Source organism: Diceros bicornis, chromosome 18, assembly GCF_020826845.1.
Source record: "Diceros bicornis minor isolate mBicDic1 chromosome 18, mDicBic1.mat.cur, whole genome shotgun sequence".
Taxonomy (NCBI): Eukaryota; Metazoa; Chordata; class Mammalia; order Perissodactyla; family Rhinocerotidae; genus Diceros; species Diceros bicornis.
Genome location: NC_080757.1, coordinates 41,567,366 through 41,593,546, shown reverse-complemented (window position 1 = coordinate 41,593,546; position 26,181 = coordinate 41,567,366). Strand labels below are relative to the sequence as shown.

The following is a 26,181-nucleotide window of genomic DNA, read 5'->3' as shown; positions in this document are numbered from 1 at the left end:
TCTGCATGAAAATCTATCTTAAATCTCCACATTTCTCTGAAGGGGAAAAAGCTGTGTACTAACCATTTTAGCTTAAGTCTTCATCACAGCTGGCTCTTCAAGTCAGTACAGAAAAAAATTAGTAACTGCTCCCTGAAAAACTGTCTTGGGCAGTAGAAGGTGACTTCCATACGGAAAAAAAAAGCCATGGCCTGCTAGGGAAACTCTTGTATCACTTGAGAATAAAGGAACAAAGCTACTTTCTCTCTTTCTGGCTGACAATTTCACAATTACTATTAAAACTCCTGGAAGGATGCTAAATAAACTTGTAGGCAATGTTCTATTTGCTTTTCTCTTTCCCCATCTCCCACCCCCACATCTCACTCCTTGGTATTCAATTCCTTTTTAAGGTTTCAATTCACATAGCTGGATGTTTTAAAAATCAAATTCCGATCATTTATAATGACCACTGCACATGCTCTTTAAAATTTACCCACAAGCCTGGGAGGGGATAAGACAGCCCTAGAACGCAGAATGTACTAATATGGCCTATCACCCACCAGCAGTTCTAAAAAAACTCTCTTCCCTTGGTTAAACAGATAAGTGTATCTAAAAGGAGCTGGCAATAGGTCAAGTTGGTGGGTCATATACATTGGGGGTTGGAGGGAAAGATGAGAAAGGGAGTTGAAATGGGAGTTACAACCTATCTCTGACAATTTTGCCACTGCTGGAAAGAACTGCCTTTGGGATTAAGTATGTTTATTACCGTCCCAAGGGGGCAATCATCGCACTCATTCAACAGGGAACAAAGCTCCAACTGGCCACCCTTTTCCTTCCATGTACACATAAATCACGACTCCTTCCTTAGAACCCTGTGACAACCACTGTGTGTGTAAGCCACATACACTGCAATCTGGTAAAAATCTCATGCAATCTCTTCTTGGGTACAAGAGTTACACCAGGGCTCTTTGGCTAGACTGTGTGGTTAAGACCCAAGGTGACCAGAAGGATACACACCAAGCTGTTGAGAGTAGCTGCCTCTGGAGGAAGAGTGTGTGTGTGACACAGTAGAATTGACTTTATACGTACTTCTGTATTATTTAATTTTTTTTTCTTAACTAAGCATACTTTTTTTTTTTATTATAAAAAATATCTCAAGCTCATGAAGAGGAGGGGAATTGAATACTCCAAGCAACAACAATTTCAGAGGCATAGTATTCCTATCTCGTTTGAAGATGATTAATGCTATTTTTAACAATCATTCCCTGAAACTTTTCCCCAGTTCCCAAGGGGATATATTACCCATGGATATTTCTTTTTTTGGTATCCTGGGCTGCTGCAGGTGCCTAATAAACTAAGTGTTAGTGTTTCAAGGAAGAAGAAAGGTCTTCTATTGTAGTATTTCACAAAAACAAATTCCCTCCAGCCCTCTGTACCATTTGGAGATCATCAATCCTGGTATTAACTCCAGAAGCCATTTCCTTCCTCTCCTGTGGTGTCTCAGGACAGGGATAAAGTGAAGCCCGGAACCTGGAACATACAGACACAGCCTGAGGAACATCGAAGTTTCTTAACCTAACCCATTTAAATAATCTCAGACAGTAATCCTAACTTACTAGAAGAACCAAAATAGGATTAGTTCAGACTGATGCACTAATCAATAATAATTATTTATGAGACGTGGCCTACAGACAGAACAGCAATATTTGAACTATCTTGACATTCTCTGAAGGTATTAAATTCCCTTAGATTAAAAAAAAAAAAAAAGCCAGTAATACAAGCTATATTATAAATTATTGGAGAAAAATGGCATGGAAAAAAGACCTAATGGGCAGAATTTCAGAAAAGTTTAAGGGCACAGTGCCTATGACACACTGCTGAGTATGCAGACCCACTGTCCCAGAACAATGTAGCATTTATGAACCATGAGTCCTAATTACTTTTTTCTAAGGAAAGGAAATTGTGGTTTTGACGGTACTTTTAAAAACTGAACTTAGGCCATTTCTAATTCTTTAAAATAGCTCTAACATTATTAAAATATATATTCACTGCATCAAGTTAGACGAAATGGGTTTGTGTTTCACTATTCTGTTAGGTGGCATGGCTGCACCCTTGGAGGAGGCACTTTTCTCTTACCCTTCACAGATTTTCTTGACTCTGTTTTTCAGCTGATCGCCTTGGAAGAAAATGATGAACACAGATTTGTGCACGTAGTCGCCCTAGTCCCCAAACCAAAAACCGGGAGTTCAGACTTCTAATGTGGAAAAAAACTTCTTAACTTACTTTCTTGGTGATATACGGACAACAGAAATCCTTTAAGGATACGGTAACCCTGTACTTTAACCACTATCCTCAATCCACTTCTTAAGCTCAACTATAAGAACATTTGCCCTATAATCTCTAATTCACAAAAATCTTTCTGTATTTGTTTTTAAACTCAACCAGGAGCTTGACATGGACGCTAAGATGATTCTCCCCTTAGCACAATTTAGCCCTATTTACCTATTCAACTTTAAATCTTATATTGCCTGAATGACAAAAGTATACAGGAGAGGAAGGAGAAGGAAGCCATTCCTGCCTGTTGCATGCTTAGAAATTCTCAGATAAAGGGGACTGAGTAACTACAAGGCACGGAGCAGCTGGGAAGAATGTTGACATAGAATCTTATGATTCATGCTAATTTAGACTTTAAGTGGCAGGAGGAAGGCAATCCATTTCAAATACCAAGTTTACACCTGAAGTCTGATGCAAGGACTGGAAGGAAAGATCAGAAAAATAAGCTGCACTGGGTGTTACCCAGGATTGTCTCTAGTTGCCTTATTTTCTCATATTCTTATAGAGCTTTTATAATAAGATGTCACAAACAAACTTTAGAAGGATAAAAGGGATGAGGAATAAAGAAAATAAGGCTCAAGAGTCTTAAATTCCTAAATTCTCTAGGAATAAACTGGAGCACATTCTTTGCGTAGCTGCTCTGTTGTTGATATACAGACCCTCTCTGTCCTTGATTTGTTGATAAAATAATGTTTCTGTTGCCCAGAAACTTGGCTGAATATTCCTGAGAACAGCTCCACATTAGGTGTCACTGCAGACTGCAATGTGTCTACAACCCAGACAGCCTTCAGTGAGACTACAAAACTGCTCCTCTGGGTAAGGGGACTCATTGTTACCTAAGTGTCACCACACTCCTTCCTACTCAGTACTTAGGATAAAAACCACATAAACAGATCATTTTTAGCTGTATGACCCACCCACTCTGAGAAGTCTCACAATTCAATCTCCCTTCTTAGGCAGAGCAAAGAATACTACTTTAAGAAATCAAAAAGATAATTTGAAACAGAAAAACCAAGTCCAGGCTTCTAAATAATACTAATACAAAAGTGAAGTAAATTTTTTGCAGAACATTTAATCTTTACTTGTGCTCCCTGAAATCAGGACTCACCACACTTAATGTAGGTTTCATGTTAAGAACTCTGTCCCATTATGTCAAATGCCAAGATGTTAAGCCGTTCCTATTTTCCAAAGCATTGGGTGGGGAAGATCATTCTATCTTGCACAATATATATATTTTTAAACTAAGTTTCTAAATCTCCCAATAAACAAGTAGACAAAAAACCTTACCAACTAAAATTTCATCAACTTAAAGAGATCACAGTTTAGGAAATCTCTCCTTCTCTTTTTACACATGGATATTACCAAACTTGGAACCAGATGTCTTGCTTTAGGTTAATTTTCATAGAAAGCTAATTTTCTTTTGGTCCCAGATAAGTAACAGAAAACATATAAAGCTAAAAATAAGTTTTCAAATAAAGTAAGTTAAAATAACTTGGAAAAACATATTTCCAATCAAAATAATACCTACACGGGTAAGACTTGAAAATGTATATGTCATGTATACATTATACGTACACATATGATAGAAATTAAGAGGAAAAGAGCAGTCCTTGGAATTCACAGATCAAAGCAGGGTTAAACATAAGGGATCCTCTGTGGGAGGGTCAGATTCAGGTGGTACCATGTTGTGGCACTGCTCTGAGCTCCCTTTACAAGACCTACTCCACGGGACGCAATTTCCTTGTCTTACAGTCACAGGATCCTCCAGGGGGTTCTCGATTTCAGCCTGTCGCAGGAACACATTCCCACGGCACACCCGCCAAAGCATGCGCTCAAAGGTAGGGATGCGCTCCCGGTTAATCACACCAGCCACGAAGCTGTGGGGAGAAGAGGCAGACTGGGAACTCTATTGCGTGCCACGGGTCAGAAGCTTTAAGACAAAGAAGGAAAGTGAGAGGAGAGGGGCAAAGACAACAAACATGAGACTGTGCATTGTTATGGCAAGAAGGCTGCCAAAGTCTTATTCCTGGACCCAGCAGAGGGTTGACAGAACAACCCAGGAACTGAATCCAAAGTGACTTAGGAACACCTCTTAACAGGTTAAGAAGAGAGTATATCCTGGGAGCAAGTGAATGCCCAGTCTCACTGCTCTTTTGAACAGCAAAAATGAACATGACCCCACTGTGTATGGAGGGTGGAAGTGGTACTTACCCAAGTCTTAAAGGTGTGCCTCTTCCCATCTCACTTGGCTCCAAGAGGGATGAGGACTCTTCCAACAGGTCTGGATCCGCCATCTGCTGATGATGCAATTCAGCCTGAATTCACAAATCAATTAATATCTAATGAAAATAGTTAGTGGCATGCAGGGAACGAGGAACCAGGATAAGTTCAGAAAATAAAGATGAAAAAAGAAAAAAACCACCAAAAGAGAAGACATACCCATAAAAAGAAGACAAGAATGAGGAGAAAACGAAGGAAAGAAACAAGAGGTAAAGAAAGCATAATTGCCCCAGTAAAGCATCTAGGGAAATGGTTTTAGAAACAAGGAATAAAGAAAAAACATGAAATGATGGTGATATGTATAAATCTGTTACTTGGTGGAAGCCATTTTTTCTCCTATGTTTCCCTGAATGAGCCATGAAAGTACCAGGAAATACCTTTGCATGTAGATAGAAGCTGAAGTGTTTCTTCCTTTTGAGCAAAAACACAAGGCAGCTCTGCAGATACTCTCAACATCAAATTTCTAGGTTGCTACAAAGACTTTTCCCTGAGTGAGAATGTAAAAGATGGAGACTCTTTCCAAGGAAGAAAGCAAGGCCCCATCACCGTCTTAAATAGACTGTGATCTGAAGAAAGACAGAAGGGGCATCTCCAGATATCTAGGTTTTCTATGCTCTTAAAAATTCAGAACATGACAACTTTCAGCATGGCCAATATACAAAATGCTCCAAACCATAGGATTTAAAGAGTATTTCTTTCTCCAAAAGGATAAGAAACACAATAGCCGGGCAGGCCTGGGCCTCCACTGTTATCCATAAAGGCAAGAAAAAGTGAAAACATATCTAGGAATATTAAAAAGTTCATGTAGGCTTTACAGTTTAAAGATTCTTGAGAACATAGCTTAAGCCAACAATCTAAATCAAGTAAAGTGAAGAAAAAGTAACAGATAATAAGCCAATATGGAGCTCATGGCCTGGTTTAATTGTTTAGATTTAAAATGATTTCCACCATGACAGTTTATACAATGAAATGAAGGAGGAGAGGGACCTTCTCAGATGTAGGTCTATATTTCTAGCCTCTCTCTATGAGACACATTTGACCACCCTTTACTCTCATTAGAAAGGAGAAGCAACCCTAAAAAATAGAGGCCAACTGACTGCTCTACTGACTTTTATCTTGCAAACTTTACTACTCAACGCGCTACTTGTTTGACCAAAGACTAGAAGTAAGCCAGAACAATCTCCCTTTTCAAAAGCAAAACTAAACTAAAAGTCAGGAAAACTTTTCTCTATCATTTTCATTCCAAATTTCAATTTGATTCTACTCCTGTCAACCTCGCTATCAAAAAGTGCCATAAGGGAACCTCACTTGATAAAATCATAGGACCATTAATATAACAGTCAAAGAGGGAGGAAAAAAACTGAGTATAAACCAGGTGGTAAGTCTGAAAGCCTGAAAAAGTGAAAAGCAATTGTTTTGGGAAGCAAATTCTAGAAGCAGAATCAACCTTGATTTAAAAAAAAAAAAGGGAAGGGCAGACACTGAGTATACCAGAAAGGCAGAAAAATACTATCATGAGATTTGGAAAAGTTTAAGATGAGATAATGGGGGCACAGATTACCACTTGCTGTCAAATGGAAGTTTAGGAGGCTCTTTTTGTTTCTACTTGAAATCAAATCAGCTGACTGCAAGCCACAGGCAACTAGTTTTGAGGATCCAGATGACTACAGCATTTCAACTTACTCTTGGGATACCCCCTGGCACAAATCAGTGAAACTGACTGCTACTCACAAGACTCCCGCCTCCTTCCGTGCACAGTTCACAAGATCTGGATTAAGTAAATCCTAAAGATCAGACTCAGTGCAAAACATATGTGCTCTAAAGGGGACAACTGATGGAACAGCAACCAGCACTTAGCAACCAGACTACTCCAAAGACTGTATCTGGGACTCTCTGGGTATAAAAAAACCAACAGAATTAAAATTAAATAGAATTTGCAAAAATATTCTATTTAGTAATTTTACTACTTCATACTTAAGAATCCTAAGTCTTAGAGAGAAAGTTAAAAAATTTTTTAATTAAATAATTGTGCCTGATGGGAAACTAGGATGACCAGAGCCACTAACTGAGGGCCTTCACAGCAATCTCTAAAACCATGTCATCGAGTATCTAAATCCTAATCTGGTTCTCTAATAACAATAACAACACTGCCAGTGTTCCTCTAATTACTTGCTATGCCCTCTGGTTTACCCCTTCCCCAATCAGAATACTGAAACTATGCCTTGAAAAAGGAAGAAGTAGAACTTGAGTAGTTCTATTTCTACACCTAAGTATAAGCAGCACATCCAGTTTAAGCTACATTAATTACCAAGAGCAAACACTTTTACTTCCACCTACATTAAGACAGAAATTACACTTCATCAGAAGGTATTCACGCAAGCCCCAAAGGAGATGGCAGATGGGAAAGAAAGTAAAGAAAGCAGATGGGTAGAAAACGCAGAAGGAAAGGAAGGCAGGGATCTGCATGCCATTAACCATTACTTTTCCAGTCTTCTTTACGTTCTCATATGCTATGGTGCTTATGGTAAAAGATGCAGAGAAATCTCTCCAGCTCTTATAGTTCTTCATAAGCAAGAAGACTGAGAAAAGGATAATCATTAACAAGTCATTTTAAATGCTCTGTATAAGAAGTGGCTAAGTCAAATTTGTAATCATCTTAAATCATAAGAAGACTCAATACATGTTTCCTTTTCCCCTTCTACACACCCTGCCAGTCATAACCCCTACGCCTAAAGAAGGAAAGAATCATTTTCCGATTTAGCCATTTTCTGCTAACTCATTACTATAAATTATTGATCATATTCACCAAATTATATAAAAAAGAAGGATTTAAAATTGGTAGTGTTTTAGGGCATTTGCGAATATCATAATTTCAGGCATGGACGAAACTCTCATGAAAAACTTATGTTTCTGAGATTTGAGGGTCCAGGTTTCCTCACCTTCTGCATTATTTAAAGCATGCACTTGCATGTGCAGACACGCTACTCTGTGAGGCCTTTTCTCCTGTCACAGCAGTGACACTGAGACTCCTGTTCAGCAACAGCAGGGCAAGGCACGGACTCTGCACTCAGTGAGAGTGAAGAGAAAAGGGAAAGAAAGGCAGGGTGGTTCTTGTAGAAGACTTTCTGCACTATGGCGATGGTGCGAGGAACCAGAGAGGTTGATGATGAAAGCAGTGGAAGAACCTCTCACAGCCAAGGCCTCATGCCCACCAGTACTTCCAGAGATTAAAAAAAAAATGTTTTGCATGACTAGGAGCGGGCAGACAACCTACCACGGACAGGTCATGAAAGTCATGAGGACGTAAAGCCTGCCTTCTCAGCATGGGCATTTCGTGTTGAGACTTAATAATCAGAAAGAAAATTCCTAAATCCATAACTCACGATTTTAAAATCTTGTATCATCTTTCCAAGTGGTTCTTCTTATTTTTACTATTTTTTTAATTATAAAATTAACAGTTTAAAAAACTATTTCCCTGAAGGGAGACTATTTGTCAATTTTTATTCAGAATTTCTCCCAGAATGAACTAGACTAGGAAGCTTATTCCAATCCTTAAACCCAGGAGGTTATGCAAGACATTTTCATACAGGTCAGCAACATCCCAGCAGTAAACTACAGGCTATATCAAAAGGGAAAAAAGCCGGGGAGGGCAAAAGAATTAAGTCCCAAATGATAATAAGGAGCTGACCTTTGAGCTTGAGGCCAGGTTTACACTGGATCATGGGCAGCAGCTTGGACACATTTAGAAAAGCACACATCTGTGAGCATACAAAGGCAATGTGTGTGGGGATGTTTCCTCATATGACTAAGTGATATATTCTTTGAACTCGGGGACCACGTCTTACTCATCTTATGCCTCACAAAGAGTAGGTGCTCATCAAATGCTCAGTGAGCATACTAGAATTGCAGATTATTTGTTCATTAAAACCATATGGCATAAGTGGCCATACGTGTTGCAAAAGACCTGAAACACTTGGAAAGAATTAATCACACTGCCCCACACCCTCTAATGTGATTTTGGGGACTGGTAAAAGAAGTTACCATCAGTTTCAAAATTCTCAACTCAGCGAGCAAGCTGAATATTCACACCAAACCTCTCCTGATATTTAGCCAGATTCTGATTCTTGGGAGGACCAGGCAATTAAATTCATAGGAGCTTTTCCCCTTCCCCTCACCCCAGCAGATCTTTTTAATTAGCATGGTTTCTCTGACTCAAATCCTTAGTTATTGAGGAATGACGCACACCTTCAGCTAAATTTTTCTAGCCTGGTGGTTCTCAAACTAGTCTGCCTCAGAATCAGCTGGCAAAAACAGACTGCTGGGCCCCACCCTCAGAGTTTCTGACACACAAAGTCTGGGGTGGGGACTGATAATTTGCATTCTGACAAGTTCCCAGGTGAGGCTGATGCTGCTGGTTGGAGAATCCCTGCTCCAGTCTAGAGAACTACTGAGAGTTGTTCTTTCCTCAAAAGCCAGAAATTAAAAGTAGAACTGAGAACATATCAGATGCTAACTACATAGGGCCCTCTATTTTTTTAAAAGCTTTGCCACAATATTTTTTGTTGAGCAAAGGAAATAAAGAACTTTATGGGAAGGCACACTGAACAGTGATTGGAACAATCTCTGAAGTGCCTGATGTTGCTAATCTGGTGGCAAAGACACTTGTAAAAAAGAGAGTTATCCATGTTCTAGGCCATCAGAAAAAGCATGTCCAGGCTGAAAGCTAAGACTCCTCCCCAGGTTTAATTAGGAGAAGGAAGCCTTCTGGTTTTTTTTTGTGTGTGTGTGTGTGAGTGAGAAAGATTAGCCCTGAGCTAACATCCGTTGCCAATCCTCCTCTTTTTGCTGAAGAAGATTGGCCCTGGGCTAACATCCGTGTCCATCTTTCTCTACTTTATATGGGACGCCGCCACAGCCTGACTTGAGAAGTGGTGCATTGGTCCGCGCCCAGGATCCGAACCTGCAAATCCTGGGCCGCCAAAACGGAAAGCGAGAACTTAACCACTACGCCACTGGGCCAGCCCCAGGAAGCCTTCTGAAAGCCTTGTTCCAAATTCTTTCCATGGGGTCACCTCAGCAAGCTGTTGCTGGCAACCTAGTCACCTACATTTTCAACCCAAGAGCTTATTAACATTTTTCCCTATGAGGTAATGCAGCTGAGTTTACATGAAACTCCAAGAATTCCTACCAATATTTCCATACAACATAAGGAAAATCTCTTAAAAAATTAAAGTGTGAAATGTGCTATCTGAAGTAGTTAAAAATGTGCTCAGAGGTTGATAATCAAACATAGAAAATAAAAATTAAAAAAAAACAAAAACAAAAACAAAACAAAACAAAAATTTTAATTTGATGACAAAAGGTTTGGAGAGTAAACCCTTTGTTATAATTTCACATATAACCAAATGTTTCTTGTTGCTTCAACTTTAAGTATTTACTTACCTTAAAATATAATGTAAAAATTTCAACTAACTATGTTTATACAACTACTTTAGAGTTCCTTTTCCTATCTTGAGATGAAAAATTGCAGAAAATGCAAAAATATACAAAACCATGGCTGGCTGTGTACTGCATGAAAAATGGAACATAATCTGACATTTGTTCAACTAAAACAGAGTGCAAAAATGGTAGTGCTTTCAAACTAGCAAATTAAAATAATTATTAGAATAAAAATATGGCCCACTTGTGCGGGTGTAATATCATCCGCTCAAATACAAAAAGAAACAATAGTCTGACCTCATCGAAAAACTGTTGAGTTTTGCGAAGTATAAATTTTAATTCGGTCAGTTCCAGGAAGTTTCTCTTCAAAGCTTCTTGGTTTGTGTTGATTTCCTTCAGTTCATTTTCAATCTTCTCAAAATTGGCCTACAGAAAAAAAAAAATCAAACTATTAACTCAAACTAAGCTCAACATGTTTGCTCTGAAAGACAGATGAATTCATCCATTCCACAGAACTCTTCCCACCTTGATGGGTCAAAGTTATCTTACATCTACCCAGACAGTACTGTATTTTTACCAGGGCAATTTTCTTTATTAAAATTTTTTGCTTAAAATGCTCTTTCTTTGTCTGTAGATTCTATTATACACTTGGTAAAATTTCTCAGAGGACTTCATATGGAGAAAATAATTATTGAAAAGTCTATTGGCTATTCATTTAGTCTATGAGATTAATAAACCACTAGATAAATTGACACTAATCCAAGAAGGTTTCAATAAACCAGTAAACATTTACTTAGTGGCATGTGATACTGTTCAAGATACTGTTCTATACCATAAAAAAGGGAATAAATTTTAATCCCATCCACAAGAAACTTGCAATCAACAGACAGTGCTGACAAGGATAGCAAGAATTATTCTACTCTCCATCCACTCAGGAAAGTGATTTTTGCACTTAAGTAGAAAGAAACTTATCTGGCTTCCTCAGAATTGTTTACCTCTAAGTCAATCATGTCCCGAGGGAAGGGCACCTCTGGGTTTTCGCCAGTGTCCATAATTGGAATATTAGCTTTTCTTATCTCTTTCTCAACAAATCCTAAAATGACAGAATCAAAACATTCATGTATAGCACACGCCTGAAATTGCCAACATTCGAGGAAAAAATAATAGGACCCAAAACCTGGCTGAAAGGAGCTCCATTCTAAGAAAGATACTTTCACACAAAAGAAGCAGAAGACGTAAATGCTTTTTTCTTCACATTCCTCTTCCTCCTACCCTACACTCTCTGAAACATAGCTACCCCAAAAAGGGTTACATCTCCCTACTGTCTTCTTTCCCTCTTCTGACCTTAAATCTGGTCCTCATTTACTTCAGCTCTCCACCTGTGTGACTACTACCCCGAAGTATGCTGGTTCCGGTTACAGACATCGGGTGGCAGAGCAGAGCTACGGAAGAGCACAATTCCATGGACTATTTCAGACTTGGCACACTAGTGAGACAATTCCAGATCAAAAGGGTCATTACATTTGAAAACAATCAGGTCAGTTTTAAGTGAAACAAAGCAAAACAAAAACCAAAAAGCAAGACACAGAATACGGCCCCAAAACACCAGAAGAGAACAGTGTTCCAGGTGACAACAACTGACTTTTTTTTTAGGGCAGGAACCAAATTTACCTATCAGCTAACTGAAAGCTGGTATGGTACAGTAGCAAGATCACAGGTTTTGGAGCCAGATGAAACAACCTGGATTCAAATACTGATTCCATCACGACCACTTATGTTCTTGGACAAGTCACTTAACCTCTCTGATCTCTGATTTCCTCATTATTTACTCATTTATTTATTTACTTATTTATTTATTTTGCTGAGGAAGATTTGCCTGAGGTAACATCTGTTGCCAATCTTCCTCTTTTTGCATATGAGCCACCACCATAGCATGGCCACTGACAGACGAGTGGTGTACGTCCATGCCCAACAACCGAACCCGGGCCACCAAAGCAGCGAGCGCCAAACTTAACCACTAGGCCACTGGGGCTGGCCCTAGGTGTTCTCACTTAATAAATGAGGAAACCAGGCCAGCCCCATGGCTTAGCAGTTAGGTACACGCGCTCCACTGCTGGCGGCCTGGGTTGGGATCCTGGGCACGCACCGATGCACTGCTTCTCCAGCCATGCTGAGGCTGCGTCCCACATACAGCAACTAGAAGGATGTGCAGCTATGACATACAACTATCCACTGGGGCTTTGAGAGAAAATAAATAAATAAATAAAATTAAAATAAATAAATAAGGTAACACCTATCTTGAAGGAATGCTGTGGGGAATGAACAAGATAAAGTATATGATCACTCTAACTCTCAAGAGAACCTTTGCAAATGTTAGTGTCTTCCCTCATAAATAGCTCAAATTAAAAGGTGGCTATGCTAACATCTAAAATTGATGGTGGTCTGGGTCTTACCTCTCAGAATTCCATAATGTAATACTGTTATAAAACCCTTCCCACAAAAAAATAACCAGTGTTTTCAGCCTGCAGCCCTATCATCTCAAACAAGGTTTCCATTAAGTACCACCTAGCCCAAACACCACAAAACCTACTTGCATACAATAAATTCATCTTGACATCAGGATTGTAAGATTTTTTCTCCTGTAGTATTTTCTTCCTTTATTAAGAGAACCAGTGTCTTTAATTTAAAACAAATAACTCATTATAGGAACATCATACAGGACCAAAATGCACATACGAAGCTTTCGATCCATTTCTTCACATCTTCTAACTTCATTCACAAATTTCCGCTGGAAAACATTCACATCTGGATTTAACTGCAAAATAAGAACACAATATCAAATATTCAATATTACATCTATTCCCTTTGTCTCACAAGCAACACACCCTGCAAAGTGAAAACCTAATTTTGTGTCAATGTCAGCTGCAACACTAATAAAAACTCTCTACTGATCCACATAACCTGCTTTGGGGCCAGTCACACCAACTAAAGATAAAAACCTCTCCCTCACTGCCACAACGTATAGTGGAATGGAGGCAAATTAGAAAAAACACTGTGGTGCAAAATGTTCTTCCCAGGCCAAAAGTCTCAGTGAGCTCCCTCCATCAAAAGTTTGGGCAACAGATATAACAGAAGTTCTGCCTGGTTTTCCTTCTTTCCTTCTTCCCAATCAGAAGAGACAGAAGGCAAACTTCTCTTGTTCTTCTGTCCCGGGTCTTCACCTTCTAGGGGACAGGTTGCTTTATTCATTCATACATCACAAGTAATTTTCAAAGCAACGTGTTGGATATTCTGGGAAATACAAACAAGAATAAAACGAGTTCCTACTCCTTAAGAAGCTTGTAATCTGGTAGAGAAGAAAGATGAACACAACCAAAAAGCATGTGATAAATTCCATAAAAGTAACACAAATAAAGTTACTCAATATTTATGGATCCCCAATATGTGCCTGACACTAGTATAAATACAAAGAATAAGATATGTCCTCCCAGGGGCCGGCCCGATGGCACAAGCGGTTAAGTGCGTGAGCTCTGCTGCGGCGGCCCGGGGTTCGCCGGTTCGGATCCCAGGCGCGCACCGACGCACTGCTTGTCAAGCCATGCTGTGGCGGCATCCCACATAAAGTGGAGGAAGATGGGCACGGATGTTAGCCCAGGGCCAGTCTTCCTCAGCAAAAAAGGAGGAGGATTGGCAGATGTTAGCACAGGGTTGAATCTCCTCACAAAAAAAAAAAAAAAAAAAAAAGATATGTCCTCCCTTGAGGAGCTATCGGTCTCAGAAGAGACAGACAAACCAATAAATACAATTTGTTGTGATAAATGCTATTAAAAAGTAAGTAAAGTATCGTTGGTAGTTTCTTATACAGTTAAACATACACCTACTTACCTAATGACTAAGCATTCCACTAGCAGGTACTTGCTTAAGAGAAATGAAAACACGTCCACAGAGACTTGTATAAAATATTTACAGCAGCTTTATTCATAATAGCCCCAAACTGGCAATGATTCAAATGTCCATCAACAGGAGAACGGATAAAGACATTGTGGTATATTCATACAATGGAATACTACTCAGTAACAAAAAAGAATCACATTCTACAGATTCACATAAAACCAGATAAATCTCAAAAACATTAGGTTAAGTGAAAGAAGTCAGATGTAAGAGTTCGTAACGTATGATTCCATTTCCATAAAGTTCAAGAAGAGGCAAAAGTAATCTATGACGGTAGAAATCAAAACAGTGATTACCTAAAGGGGGTGGGGATTGACTAGAAGTGGGCACAAGGCAACTTTCTGGGCTGATGGAAATATTCTATATCTTGATTGGGGTGATGGCTACAAAGGATATAAATTTACCAAAATTATCAAATTGTACTTTTTTTTTTTTGCTGAGGAAGATTCACCCTGAGCTAACATCTGCTGCCAATCTTCCTCTTATTTTGCATGAGAAAGATTATCCCTGAGCTAACATCTGTGCCAATCTTCCTCTATTTTGCATGTGGGTTGCTGCCACAGCATGGCTGACGAGTGGCGTAGGTCTGAGCCTGGGATCTGAACCTTCGAACCTGGGCTGCCAAAGCAGAGCGTGCCAAACTCAATCACTACGTCATGGGGCCGGACCCCAAATTGTACTCTTAAGGTCTACACATTTCACTGAATATAAATTTTACCTCCATAAAAAAGAACTGGGTAAAAAAAAAGAAACAAACATACACAAAAGGCATAACTAATTCTATTTGGGGGAAAGAGAAAAAAAACGTACAAAGGTAACACCTGCGCTGGGACTATGAGGGATGAGGCAGAGTTCACCAAGCAGCAGTAGGCAGAATGAAAGCAGAAAGACCATGACAAGTGACTCAGAGACATAAATAAACCATATATTCAGAGAAAGGGAGAAATTTACTATAGCTGAAGACAGTGGGTATGTAAGGAGCAGGAAGCAGAAGACTTTGTCTTATGGGCAATAGGGAAGCAAACGAACCGATTTTTTTTTATACTTTTTAAAGCTTTACTGTTTTGAAGAATAATATTGTGTGTAAAGAATGACTGCAAGAGGGAGAAACTGGTGACAGAGAAACTAGTAAGGAAATTGTTGGTATTATTATATTAATATTAGACAGAGGGGATCTAAGGCAAAATGCATTATGAGCGATTAAGAGAATCACTACATAATAAGAACAATTCCCAGGAAGATGTGACAATTCTAAACCTGTGTGTCTCTAATAAAACGTTTGTTGTTATTTTGTTTTTCACTGAGCAGGCAGTACTTCGGCCTCTCACTCAGAAATTTCCACTTCAATAAACATGACACTCTGAAGTGAAAGTAGTTATGAGACTTATGCTAACTTTATTGGTTTCACAATCCAGAGACAAGGTTCAACTGAAGCAGCCCCACAGCCTGTTTAAGGCAACCTGAAATATTCCAGCAAGGTGTCTTCAAAATATTTCAAACAAAAATTTTTTATTTTTTTTATTGCGGTAACATCGGTTTATAACATTATATAAATTTCAGGTATACATCATTATTTTTCAATTTCTGTGTAGATTACATCATGTTCACCACCCAAAGACTAATTACAATCCATCACCATACACATGTGCCTAATCACCTCTTTCATCCTCCTCCCTCCCCGCTTCCCCTCTGGTAACCACCAATCCAATCTCTGTCTCTATGTGATTATTTATTGTTGTTTTTATCTTCTACTTATGGTTGAGATCATACAGTATTTGACTTTCTCCCTCTGACTTATTTCGCTCAAGGTCCATCCATGCTGTTACAAATGGCCAGGTTTTATCCTTTTTTATGGCTGAATAGTATTCCATTGTGTATATATAGCACAGCTTCTTTATCCATTTGTCCTTTGATGGGCACCTAGGTTGCTTCCAAGTCTTGGCTATTGTGAATAAAGTTGCAATGAACACAGGGGTGCGTGTATCTTTACGCATTCATGTTTTCATGTTCTTTGGATAAATACCCAGCAGTGGATTAGCTGGATCATATGGTAGTTCTATCCTTAATTTTTTGAGGAATCTCCATACTGTTTTCCATAGTGGCTGCACCAGTTTGCACTCCCACCAGCAGTGTATGAGAGTTCCCTTCTCTCCACATCCTCTCCAACACGTGTTATTTCCTGTCTTGTTAATTATAGCCATTCCGATGGGAGTGAGGTGATATCTCACTGTAGTTTTTGTGTGTGTGTGTCAGGAAGATCAGCCCTGAGCTAACATCCATGCCAATCCTCCTCTTTTTTTTTTTGCTGAGGAAGACTGGCCCTGGGCTAATATCCATGCCCATCTTACTCCACTTTATATGGGATGCCGCCACAGCATGGCTTGACAAGCAGTGCATTGGTGCGCGCCTGGGATCCGAACCCAGGCTGCCAGCAGCGGAGGGTGCACACTTAACCGCTTACGCCACGGGCCAGCCCCCACTGTAGTTTTAACTTGAATTTCCCTGATAGTTAATGATGTTGAACATCTTTTCATGTGCCTATTGGCCATCTGTATATCTTCTTTGGAGACATGTCTGTTCAGATCTTTCGCCCATTTTTTAATTGGGTTGTTAGTTTTTTTGTTATTGACACGTAGGAGTTCTTTATATATTTTGGAGATTAACTCCTTATCAGATGTATGGTTTGCAAATATCTTCTCCCAATTGTTAGGTTGTCTTTTCGTTTTGTTGATAGTTTCCTTTGCTGTGCAGAAGCTTTTTAGTTTGATGTAGTCCCATTTGTTTATTTTTTCTATTGTTTCCCTTGCCCAGTCAGACGTGGTACTTGAAAATATGCTGCTAAGACTGATGTTGAAGAGCATCCTGCTTATGTTTTCTTCTAGAAGTTTCATGGTTTCAGGTCTTACATTCAAGTCTTTAATCTATTTTGAGTTAATTTTTGTGTATGGTGTAAGATAATGGTCTACCTTCATTATTTTGCATGTGGCTGTCCAGTTTTCCCAACACCATTTATTGAAGAGACTTTCCTTTCTTCATTGTACATTCTTGGCTCCCTTGTTGAAAATCAGCTGTCCATAGATGTGAAGGTTTACTTCTGGACTCTCGATTCTGTTCCACTGATCTGTCTGTTTTTCTGCCAGTACCATGCTGCTTTGATTACTACAGCTTTGTAGTATATTTTGAAATCAGGGAGTGTGATACCTCTAGCTTTGCTCTTTTTTCCCAGTCAAACAAAAATTAACAGAACTACAAGGAGAAACAGACAAATCTGTCTACGTAGTGGGAAAGGTTAATATAACTTTTAAATTATTGATACATAAATCTACCAAATAAGGATAGAGAAAATCTGAACAACATAATTAACGAGCTTAATATAATACACACACATATATTTTTTCTATATCTGCATCCAACAGTTCTCTCTTCAAGAATTCATTCATAAAAACTGACCACAAAACAGGTCATACAGTAAGTCTCAGTAAAGAATTGGTACTATATAGAAAATGTTCTCTAATTACAATGCAATTAAGTTAGAAATCAATATCAAAAATACAAGTTAAACAACATATTTGGAAATTCTAAAATAGTTCTAAATAATTCAGACCTCAAAGAAGAAATTATAACACAAATCTTAAAATACTTAGAACAGAATAATAATAGATTGAGACAGAGATAAATTAAGTGGCTGCCAAGGACTACGGGCAGGGGGAGATGCAGAGTGACTGATAATGGATATAAGGTTTCTTTTGGAGGTAATGAAATGGTTCTGGAATTAGATAGTGATGACGGTTGCACAACCTTGTGAATAAACTAAAAACCACTGAATTATACATTGTAAAAGGGTGACTTTTTCGATATATCTCAGTTAAAAAGAAGAACACGGGCAGTGGAATCAGAGAGTCCTGGGTACAAATCTGCGTGTCCCTGAGGTAGTTATTTTCATCTATGCTACAGGTTCCTAATCTGCAAAATGAGAATACTATGTTCCACTATTCAAAAGCAGGTTCTGCTTCTCAGGGTTGTCGTGAGGAATACCTGCAATAATAATGCACAATGCTCAACATGGCATCTATTAAAAAATGTAAATTGTCATTATGATGCTAAGTGTTAGACAGTAAGGGACTGAAGAGTAGAGAAGTATGTCAAAGAGAAGAATGGATGAGGGGATATATCAGTCACAGAAGATTCTGAACAAGTTTAGTGAGGAAACATGTCTTACCCAATTGTCTCTTGAACCCAAAGTGGTATATTTTGCAGAGACGCTAGATAACAACTACTTCTTACATTGAAACCACTCATTTTAATATGTTGCATATTTTCATATTTTAAAAAGATGTAAAAAAGAAAGAAGAGTACAGATACATGCTACAACATAGATGAACCTTGAAAACATTATGCTAAATGAAAGAAGCCAGTCACAAAAGACTACATATTGTATTATTCCATTCACATGAAATGTCCTGAATAGGCAAATCCATAGAAACAGAAAGTAGATTAGTGGTTGCCAGGGGGTAGAACGGAGGGAGGGGGGTTGGGAGGAAACTGGGAGTAACTGTTAATAGGTACAGGGTTTCTTGTTGGGTAATGAAAATGTTCTAAAATTGATTGTGGTGATGGTTGTACAACTTTGAGAATATACTAAAAATCACTGAATTATACACTTTAAATGGAAAAATTGTACGGTATCTCAGTAAAGCTGTTTAAAAAAATAGTAGGAAAAAATCTGGATATGTAATTCACCAAGTTAATAGATTAAAGGAGAAAAAACACGAAAACCTCAATAGATGAAGAAAAGGCATTCAATAAAATTCTACAACCATTTGTGACAGTAACTTCAGGAAATCAGTAATTGAAAGGAATCTCCATAATCTAATAGAATTTTCCAAAAACTTAAGAGTAAACATCTTATTTAAACTGCGAAACATGAAAAAGACTCCCTTTAAAGTCAGGAGCAAGACAGGAAATGCCATGTGACAGATACATAGTATTCTGCCTACTTCCTTATTAATAAAAACCCCAATTCTGTTCAGGGCAGCAACTGTTCAGTTGAAAAACCACATTTCCCAGACTCCCTTGCAGCTAGAGTATGCCATAATTCTGGTCAACGATAAATTAGCAAAGTCGGCAGAGGATTTCTGTGAAAAATTTTTTTAACTTGATATAAGTACTTCCCCTTCCTCCTTGCACTTCCTCCTTGCTGTCTAGAATATGAATGAAATTCCTGGAGCTGTGGTGGTCATCTGTAGGGACAAAAGCTAAATGCTCAAGGATGGCCAAACAGATACAGAATGATCTTAGGACACTGATGGCAGTGTGAAGCTGGGCTTCATGTTACATGAGAAAAGTACACCCCTATCACTTGAGTTTTCAGTTACGTACAGCTAAACACAATCCTAACCAGTATTAGCTTGCTGTTACTCTTCTTCAACATGTTACTGAAGGTCCCAATGTGTATAATAAAATAAGAAAAAGAAAGAGAAGGATAAGGATTTGAAAGGAAGAAACAGCATACTCTCTAATGGTACAGTAAAAAAAGATTACATCAAATGTAGCAAAATGTTAACAACTGGTGAATTTACCTAAGAGTATTCAGGCTTGAAATTTTTCTAAATAAAAATTTAGGAAAAAAGAAAACACTAATTTTCAAAAAAGAAAAATAAACTTTATGTATGACAAAATAACCGTAAACAAAAGGAAAAGACAAGCCACAGCCTGGAGAAAGTTATCAGAAAAGGATTAGAAAAAGATTAGCTTCCAGAATACATGAAGAACTTTTACAAATCCTGCAAGTCAATAAGCAAAAGACAAGCAAACCCAACAGAAAAACAGGCAGATGATACGGACAGACATTCACGGAAAATGAAACCCATTATGCCCTATAAACAGATAGAAAGATACCAAATGTACTAATCTAGAAAATGAAAATGAAAACAACAATAAGATACCACTTCACACCCATCAGACTGGCAAATTTCTTTAAGTCTGAGCACAGAGGTGTCGACCCAATTGTGGAACAACAGGAACACTCAACTAGCGATGGGAGCATGAACAGGTACATTTGTTGTGGAGTACACTTTGAGAACATCTAACAGTTAAAAGATGCACACAACAGGGCTGGCCCCGTGGCTTAGCAGTTAAGTGTGCGAGCTCTGCTACTGGCAGCCCAGGTTCGGATCCCGGGCTCGCACCGACACACTGCTTCTCCGGCCATGCTGGGGCCGCGTCCCACATACAGCAACTAGAAGGATGTGCAACTATGACATACAACTATCTACCGGGGCTTTGGGGAAAAAAAAGGAGGAGGATTGGCAATAGATGTTAGCTCAGAGCCGGTCTTCCTCAGCAAAAAGAAGAGGATTAGCACGGATGTTAGTTCAGGGCTGATCTTCCTCACACACACACAAAAAGATGCACACGACACTCAGCAATGTCCCTCCTAGTTATAGCCCCTGGAGCTATAGCCCCTGGAGCAGCAGCAGGTTGGCGAGATTAATACTATTTTCACAGTAACACTAAGACACCATGTGCCCTTTTCATTCTCATTCTCTCATGAGTGTTCAGCAAAGTTTTCCAGAGGCTCATGATGTACATCATAGCAGACCGACTGCAGAAATGAATACGAGAATCTAGCTGTCTTCTATTAATTCAGACAGTAAAAGATTTTTAAAAATGTAAAAGCAATGCCACTCTTCTATTTTTTTTTGTTTTGCTTTGGGAAATATAATTATTTTTCTTAAAAATGTTATTTAGCAGGTTTATTATTATAATTATTAAATGTTTAATAAATAAATAATTAAAGAATTTATCAGTTTTAATTTCCAATACAGTAAATATTGATAGCTATAACTCACATAAAGGCCCTTTGGGGTCCTCAATAATTTTTAAGAGTGTAAAGAGGTCCTTAGACCAAAAAGGTTGAAAACTGCAGTCCTGGAGGAACTATCACACATGCATACCAGGAGACATATATAAGAATCTTCACTGCAACACTGCAATAGCAAAGAGCTGCAATCAACCCAAATGTTCCTCAGAAAGAAAAAATGCTAGATAGACTGTGTATATTCTTACAAGAACTATATAGCAATTTAAAGGAATGAACTAGCACTATCTACATCAACATGGTCAAATCTCACAAACGTTGAATTTAAAAAGCACCTGCTAAAGGATACATACAATATGATATCATGCATATACGTTTAAAACATCAAAAACTATACTGTATACTATTATGTAGTGATACACACATACACAGCAAAAGGAAAAAATAAAAACACGTAGGAATGATAAAAGTAAGAATCATTGTAGAGGTTACCTCTGGGGAGGAGGGGAGAGAAACGGCATGGAGGAAGGATACGCAGGAGCCTTCAATTATATGTGGAATGTTTATCACTTAAGTAGATAGTAGAAACATAGGTATTCATTATATTATTCCCTATAATTTTTTGTATGATTGAAACACATCATAAGTAAAAGTTAAGAATGCTGAATAGACACAATTGGTGTTAGGAAGGGAGAAACCATAGGACCAGATGAAGGATTGCAAATTAAGGGTGACGTAGGTTGTCTAGTTTTCAAGTCTAGAAAATAGGAAGACTATCGATGCATTAGCTCAAATTTAGAAAGTCAGGATGAAGAAATAGTTTGTGAAAAGGTAAGGTGTTGGAATTTAGACATACTGAGCTTGAAAAGCAGAGATGACAACTATCTTAGAGAGTTGTAAATTCAGGGATGGTTTTTGGGAGGTGAGGGCCAGAGATACAGATTGGGACTCACTGTATAAAGATGGAAGAGTTGAGAATCGATGAGATCACCAAAAAAGGTGATAAAGGAAGATGTGGGTGTTGAGAAGCCTATCCAGAGAGAGCAGAGAAGAGAGCTTGGGGAGCACTGACATGGAGGGCAGGGGGAGGAGAAGATAAAAGAGAGGCTAGTGGACGATAACAAGGAGTCCTCAGAAAGGTAAGAGAAGGAATCAGAGTTAGGTAGGAGAACATCAGAAGAGAGACGGCATAAAAATGTTTGAAGAGAATGAGGAATAAGACCACGTTACTGGATTATATTTGTGCAATTTCAGCTCGGACTGAGAACTTCCTGAAAGCTTGCCAATTCAAAGGAAGTTCTACGGAAACAACGTTATTTTTGCAAATAAAAAGCAAAACATTCATCAGAAGGCAATTGGCCAAGACAAGACAAATAGAGTTCAGCAGTAATCAAGAAGCAGCCACAACTACTTACATCACGAAATTGAACCTTTCCGAGTTCTCCTAATTCACTGACGCAACAATAAGCAGCTTCTGACTGTAGACGCCAATATTGATCAATCTCACCCCTTTCTGACCACTTCTCTTTCATCCATCCATTCATTCCAACAAATACTGATTGAATATCTTATATGTGGGCACTAAAGATACAACAATGAATGTCTGTCTTCATGGTGCTTAGATCACAGAAGAAGAGAGAGACTTTAATCAGCTACTCACACTGATGAACGTAAAATCACGACTACAATGAGTGCTACCAATGAGAGGTATGTGGTGCTTTGAGAATGCACAACAGGGAACTGTCAACTCCCCCCTCCTTTCAGCAGCATATATTGTGCCTTCCCGATCAGACTGTAAGCCCCCTAAGGCATATTTTTTCACTCTTAGACTGTCCATTTTCTTTTGATATCTTCTCCAAGTGCCCAGCATAATGCTTCAAAATAATGGGTATTCAGTATATGCTTACTTATACACCATATATCTGTAACTGATGCTTCAAATTTTGTAATAAATATGTCCTATTGTATGGAAGAGCTATGACAATTTTTTTTTTAATATCCTGCTAGGGGTGTTAAGGAGCCCAAAAGCAAAGTGCAAGCCTTGAGCAGGTTAGTTTGGTGCCCTCTACCTGTACCCCAAGCAATTACCTTGAGAATACTTAGGACTATTCTCAAAGGGGGGCTAGTAAAAGCATGAAGGACTGGCACAAAACATTCTCACCTCTAGAAAGACAACACAAAGTGTACACTCTACCAATAGCAAGCCAGTGCTACAATGTTATTTTTGCAAATAAAAAGCAAAACATTCCTCATAAGGCAATTGGCCAAGACAAGACAAATAGAGTTCAGCAGCAATCAAGAAGCAGCCACAACTACTTACATCACGAAACTGAACCTTTCCGAGTTCTCCTAATTCACTGACGCAACAATAAGCAGCTTCTGACTGTAGAAAAAGCTGGGCCAGCGTCATCTCCTCACTCCGGAAAAGCTCCCCCATGGTGGCAGAGAGTAGCAGTCAACTGCGGACCTGGATTTCTCTTCAACCTAAGGCAAAAAGAGAAGATTACATGACCTTAGAAATTACCAAGAGGGCTAAGAGCAAACAATACCCCAGTAAGGCTCTTTCCTTTTCACTTCATATCTTCCGCCCCATGCTGACAGGTCTTCAACAACTGTTTTGACACCCTGCTTAGAAAGATGAAAAGGAGAAATTACAAAGGCTATTATTGAATCCTCTCCCCTGCCGAGTGCCTGATGAAAAGTCACTTCCTCTGCAGTCAACATCAGGATCAAATGACAATATCTGGGGACATCTCAATACATAAGACTGTATCCAGATTAAAAACAGGAACCGGGAATCCCAAACAGCTCTTTAAATATCACGGACACAATATTATGAGGCAGTGACATCCACACTGCTCTTTTTTTTTTTTTTTAATCATGTCAGGAACCAAAAAGAGGAGACCTACATTAATTACACTCTCATAAAGGATGTCTTCATTGCAACTAGTTTTCTACCCTCTACTGCCCATTTCTAACAGCCAAAGTCCCAGCACTACCCTAAAGCTATGGCTACCTTAAAGGCTTTAACCTTCCAAACTCCTCAGAAAACACCATTTTCTCGCTAAGGAATGTAAACACTAGCATTATCTTAAAAAACAAACAAACAACAAAAAAAACTGTCTTGCATATTAAGCTCAATTTCAAGTCAAGCATGACAGTAATACATTGATAATGACAAAGCAGTTTTTTCAAGCCACAGAGAACAAGCTTTGCACCTCCGCAGCTTTCTGGTTCTTATCCCCACCTTCAAGATTAATTACATTCTTCCATCTGTTAAAGGTTCTCACAGCATGAGCCAATAAAGGTTTCTTTCCTTTTAGGGCTGGCTTGTTGCCGGGTATGGAAGACAATTGGCGCTATCAGTGGTCCTGAAACTGCAATTATTTATTCTCCATCATCTATTGTAAGGCACAGACTGTACAGCATCTCAAGTCAGTAAAACGCACAGTATTTTTAGTATCATGAGGGCATACACAATGATAGGTGAAACTGGCATCAAAGGAAGAGTTATTCTTCTGGAAGGCTGGGAGACATTTTGAGAAATTTGAGTGACAAAACCTTTGTGCATTTGATGTTCAAGGCAGCAAAACACCACATTCAGGTATAGCAAGGATTTCTCAAGAGATTATGCAGTTTGACTTGAAGACTATTACCTGTATCATCCACAACAGCAGTTACCAGCTCCCCACACGCTCCCCCCCCCAACAATGATAGATTTCACAATCTCTAAACACAAAATTATGCCTGATCAGCATAGTTCAGAGGCTGCCGATAATGACAGCCTGCAATGAGCTGCCTCCTTCCTTCTGTTCTTTAATGATTACAAGTCTCCCTAGAACACCTCTATCACACTGGAGCCAAACAGAAAACTAAATAGGCCAAAGCGATTCGAGGGAGAGGGTGTGTCACAAAACAAAATATGAAGAAACAGTAATTTTACATGAGTCCAATTAAAGCGCCTCCGCGCCCTGCATCGCCACTGTCATCCAGTTTTCGCCTAACAGGTATTCAAATTCACCTATTTCATCTCCTGTCTACCCCGTGAGAAATCAGGAATTCTCCGAGCCCAGGCACACCTACCTCCTGGAGCAGGGAATAAAAGGGGGGGGGAATCCTCAAATTGGAAGTCCCTTTAAGAAGCCCCCCAAATTCTTCTGCCTACCCAAAAGCCTTCAGTTCCTCCGCCTACCCCTTAAATGGGGGAAGGGATCAGGGCCTCCGAAGGGGAGTGAACCTCCTCTTTCTCTGCCCACAGGAGGGGTCCCCGAAGAGGGATAAACCTCCATTCTCTCAGAGAACTAAGATCCCTGCTAATTCCTTTGACAAGCGAGGGGGCTGTCAGAAGAATTTCCTGTGCTCCTCGGAGGCCGCTTCCTGCCGCACTATGCCTAGAGCCCCCGCTCACCTCCAGCCGCAGGCCCGGCCGCCGCCTCAGCAGCCGCCGCAGACCAAGCCCGCAGCCTCTCGGCTCCGGGTAGCGGCGCCTTGACGTGCGTGCGTCCACTAAGCCCCGCCCCCGCGCAGCCGCCGGTCTCCTCCCCTACGATGACCTCATTGCAGTCGGCCAATGGGGTGCGGCCTCAGTCGGCTGCCGCAGTGCGGAGTCGCGGAGCCGAGGGCGAGACCCAGCGCGCTGACGCCATCTTGTTTTCGCTGCTGTGACTCCTCGCCGGGCCGGCCGGCTGTGTCGCTTGGCGATGCAGGTGCTGGAGGCGTTAGGTTCCTGAGCCCTTCAGATTCTTTCTGCCTAAGGCTTATCCTCTAGGCAAGGCTGCCTGCTTTGTTTTCATATCCAAAGAATTATTTCACAACTTCTCGAGGGAAGTAGCAGAGGAAGGGGAGAAATCATGAAATGACCTGAGAGCTGGAGGGGAGCTTGAAAGCGCTTCAAATCCACTCTCCTCTAAACACACACACCCCCTTTTCCTTATTTTACAGAGAAGAAAATTTGCCCCCCAGAGTGGGGAGCGGCTTGCTAAAGGTGCTAGATCCCGGAGTGGGGCCTTGAACAGGGGCTCGTTCACTTAAGTACGGAAAACCAGTCTTTAAAAAGGGACTTGGGTTCAGTCCGTCCCAAAGCTGTCCAGGATCTGTTTTCCTCCATTTAACAGCGGGAAAAGACCCCGTAAGACCATATGTGGTGCAAGTAAATTCTTATCTTGTTTGGTGGGTTTCTGCGGGCCCATTTGACCACTTCAGGGTTTTCCGTTCCTCAAAATTTTTGAAGAATACGTTTTTTAAAGTGCAAAAGTGATGCCTACCTATTATTTATAAAAATGTCTTTCTCAAATACTAATATAGATTTCCTTTTCTTGTCCTTTTAAGGAGGAGTAGGGATCCCACGTCGTTTGTGATAACCGGAACTATATCAGGAA

The 26,181-nt window shown here is 39.6% G+C and overlaps 1 protein-coding gene across 5 annotated transcripts in view; it reads right to left on the bottom strand.

The window, feature by feature from the left end:
- The window catches only part of ATP6V0A1 (ATPase H+ transporting V0 subunit a1), a 54,618-nt gene extending 29,337 nt beyond the window's left edge, over positions 1-25,281 (bottom strand). For 2 of the 5 annotated variants that reach the window (XM_058561022.1, XM_058561021.1), the window contains exons 1-9: positions 25,212-25,281; positions 23,124-23,287; positions 12,769-12,847; positions 11,028-11,125; positions 10,330-10,458; positions 4,525-4,607; positions 4,064-4,190; positions 2,116-2,198; positions 1,416-1,509 (exon numbers count right to left, since the gene is read on the bottom strand). In XM_058561022.1, the coding sequence (XP_058417005.1) occupies positions 1,416-1,509; positions 2,116-2,198; positions 4,064-4,190; positions 4,525-4,607; positions 10,330-10,458; positions 11,028-11,125; positions 12,769-12,847; positions 23,124-23,240 (810 nt within the window). In that variant the 5' untranslated portion in view covers positions 23,241-23,287; positions 25,212-25,281. Of the gene's footprint in view, positions 1-1,415; positions 1,510-2,115; positions 2,199-4,063; positions 4,191-4,524; positions 4,629-10,329; positions 10,459-11,027; positions 11,126-12,768; positions 12,848-22,218; positions 22,391-23,123; positions 23,288-25,211 lie in introns of those variants that run through there. The other 3 variants (XM_058561019.1, XM_058561018.1, XM_058561020.1) reach the window with 3 other exon arrangements.
- Between the last annotated feature and the right edge of the window lie 900 nt (positions 25,282-26,181).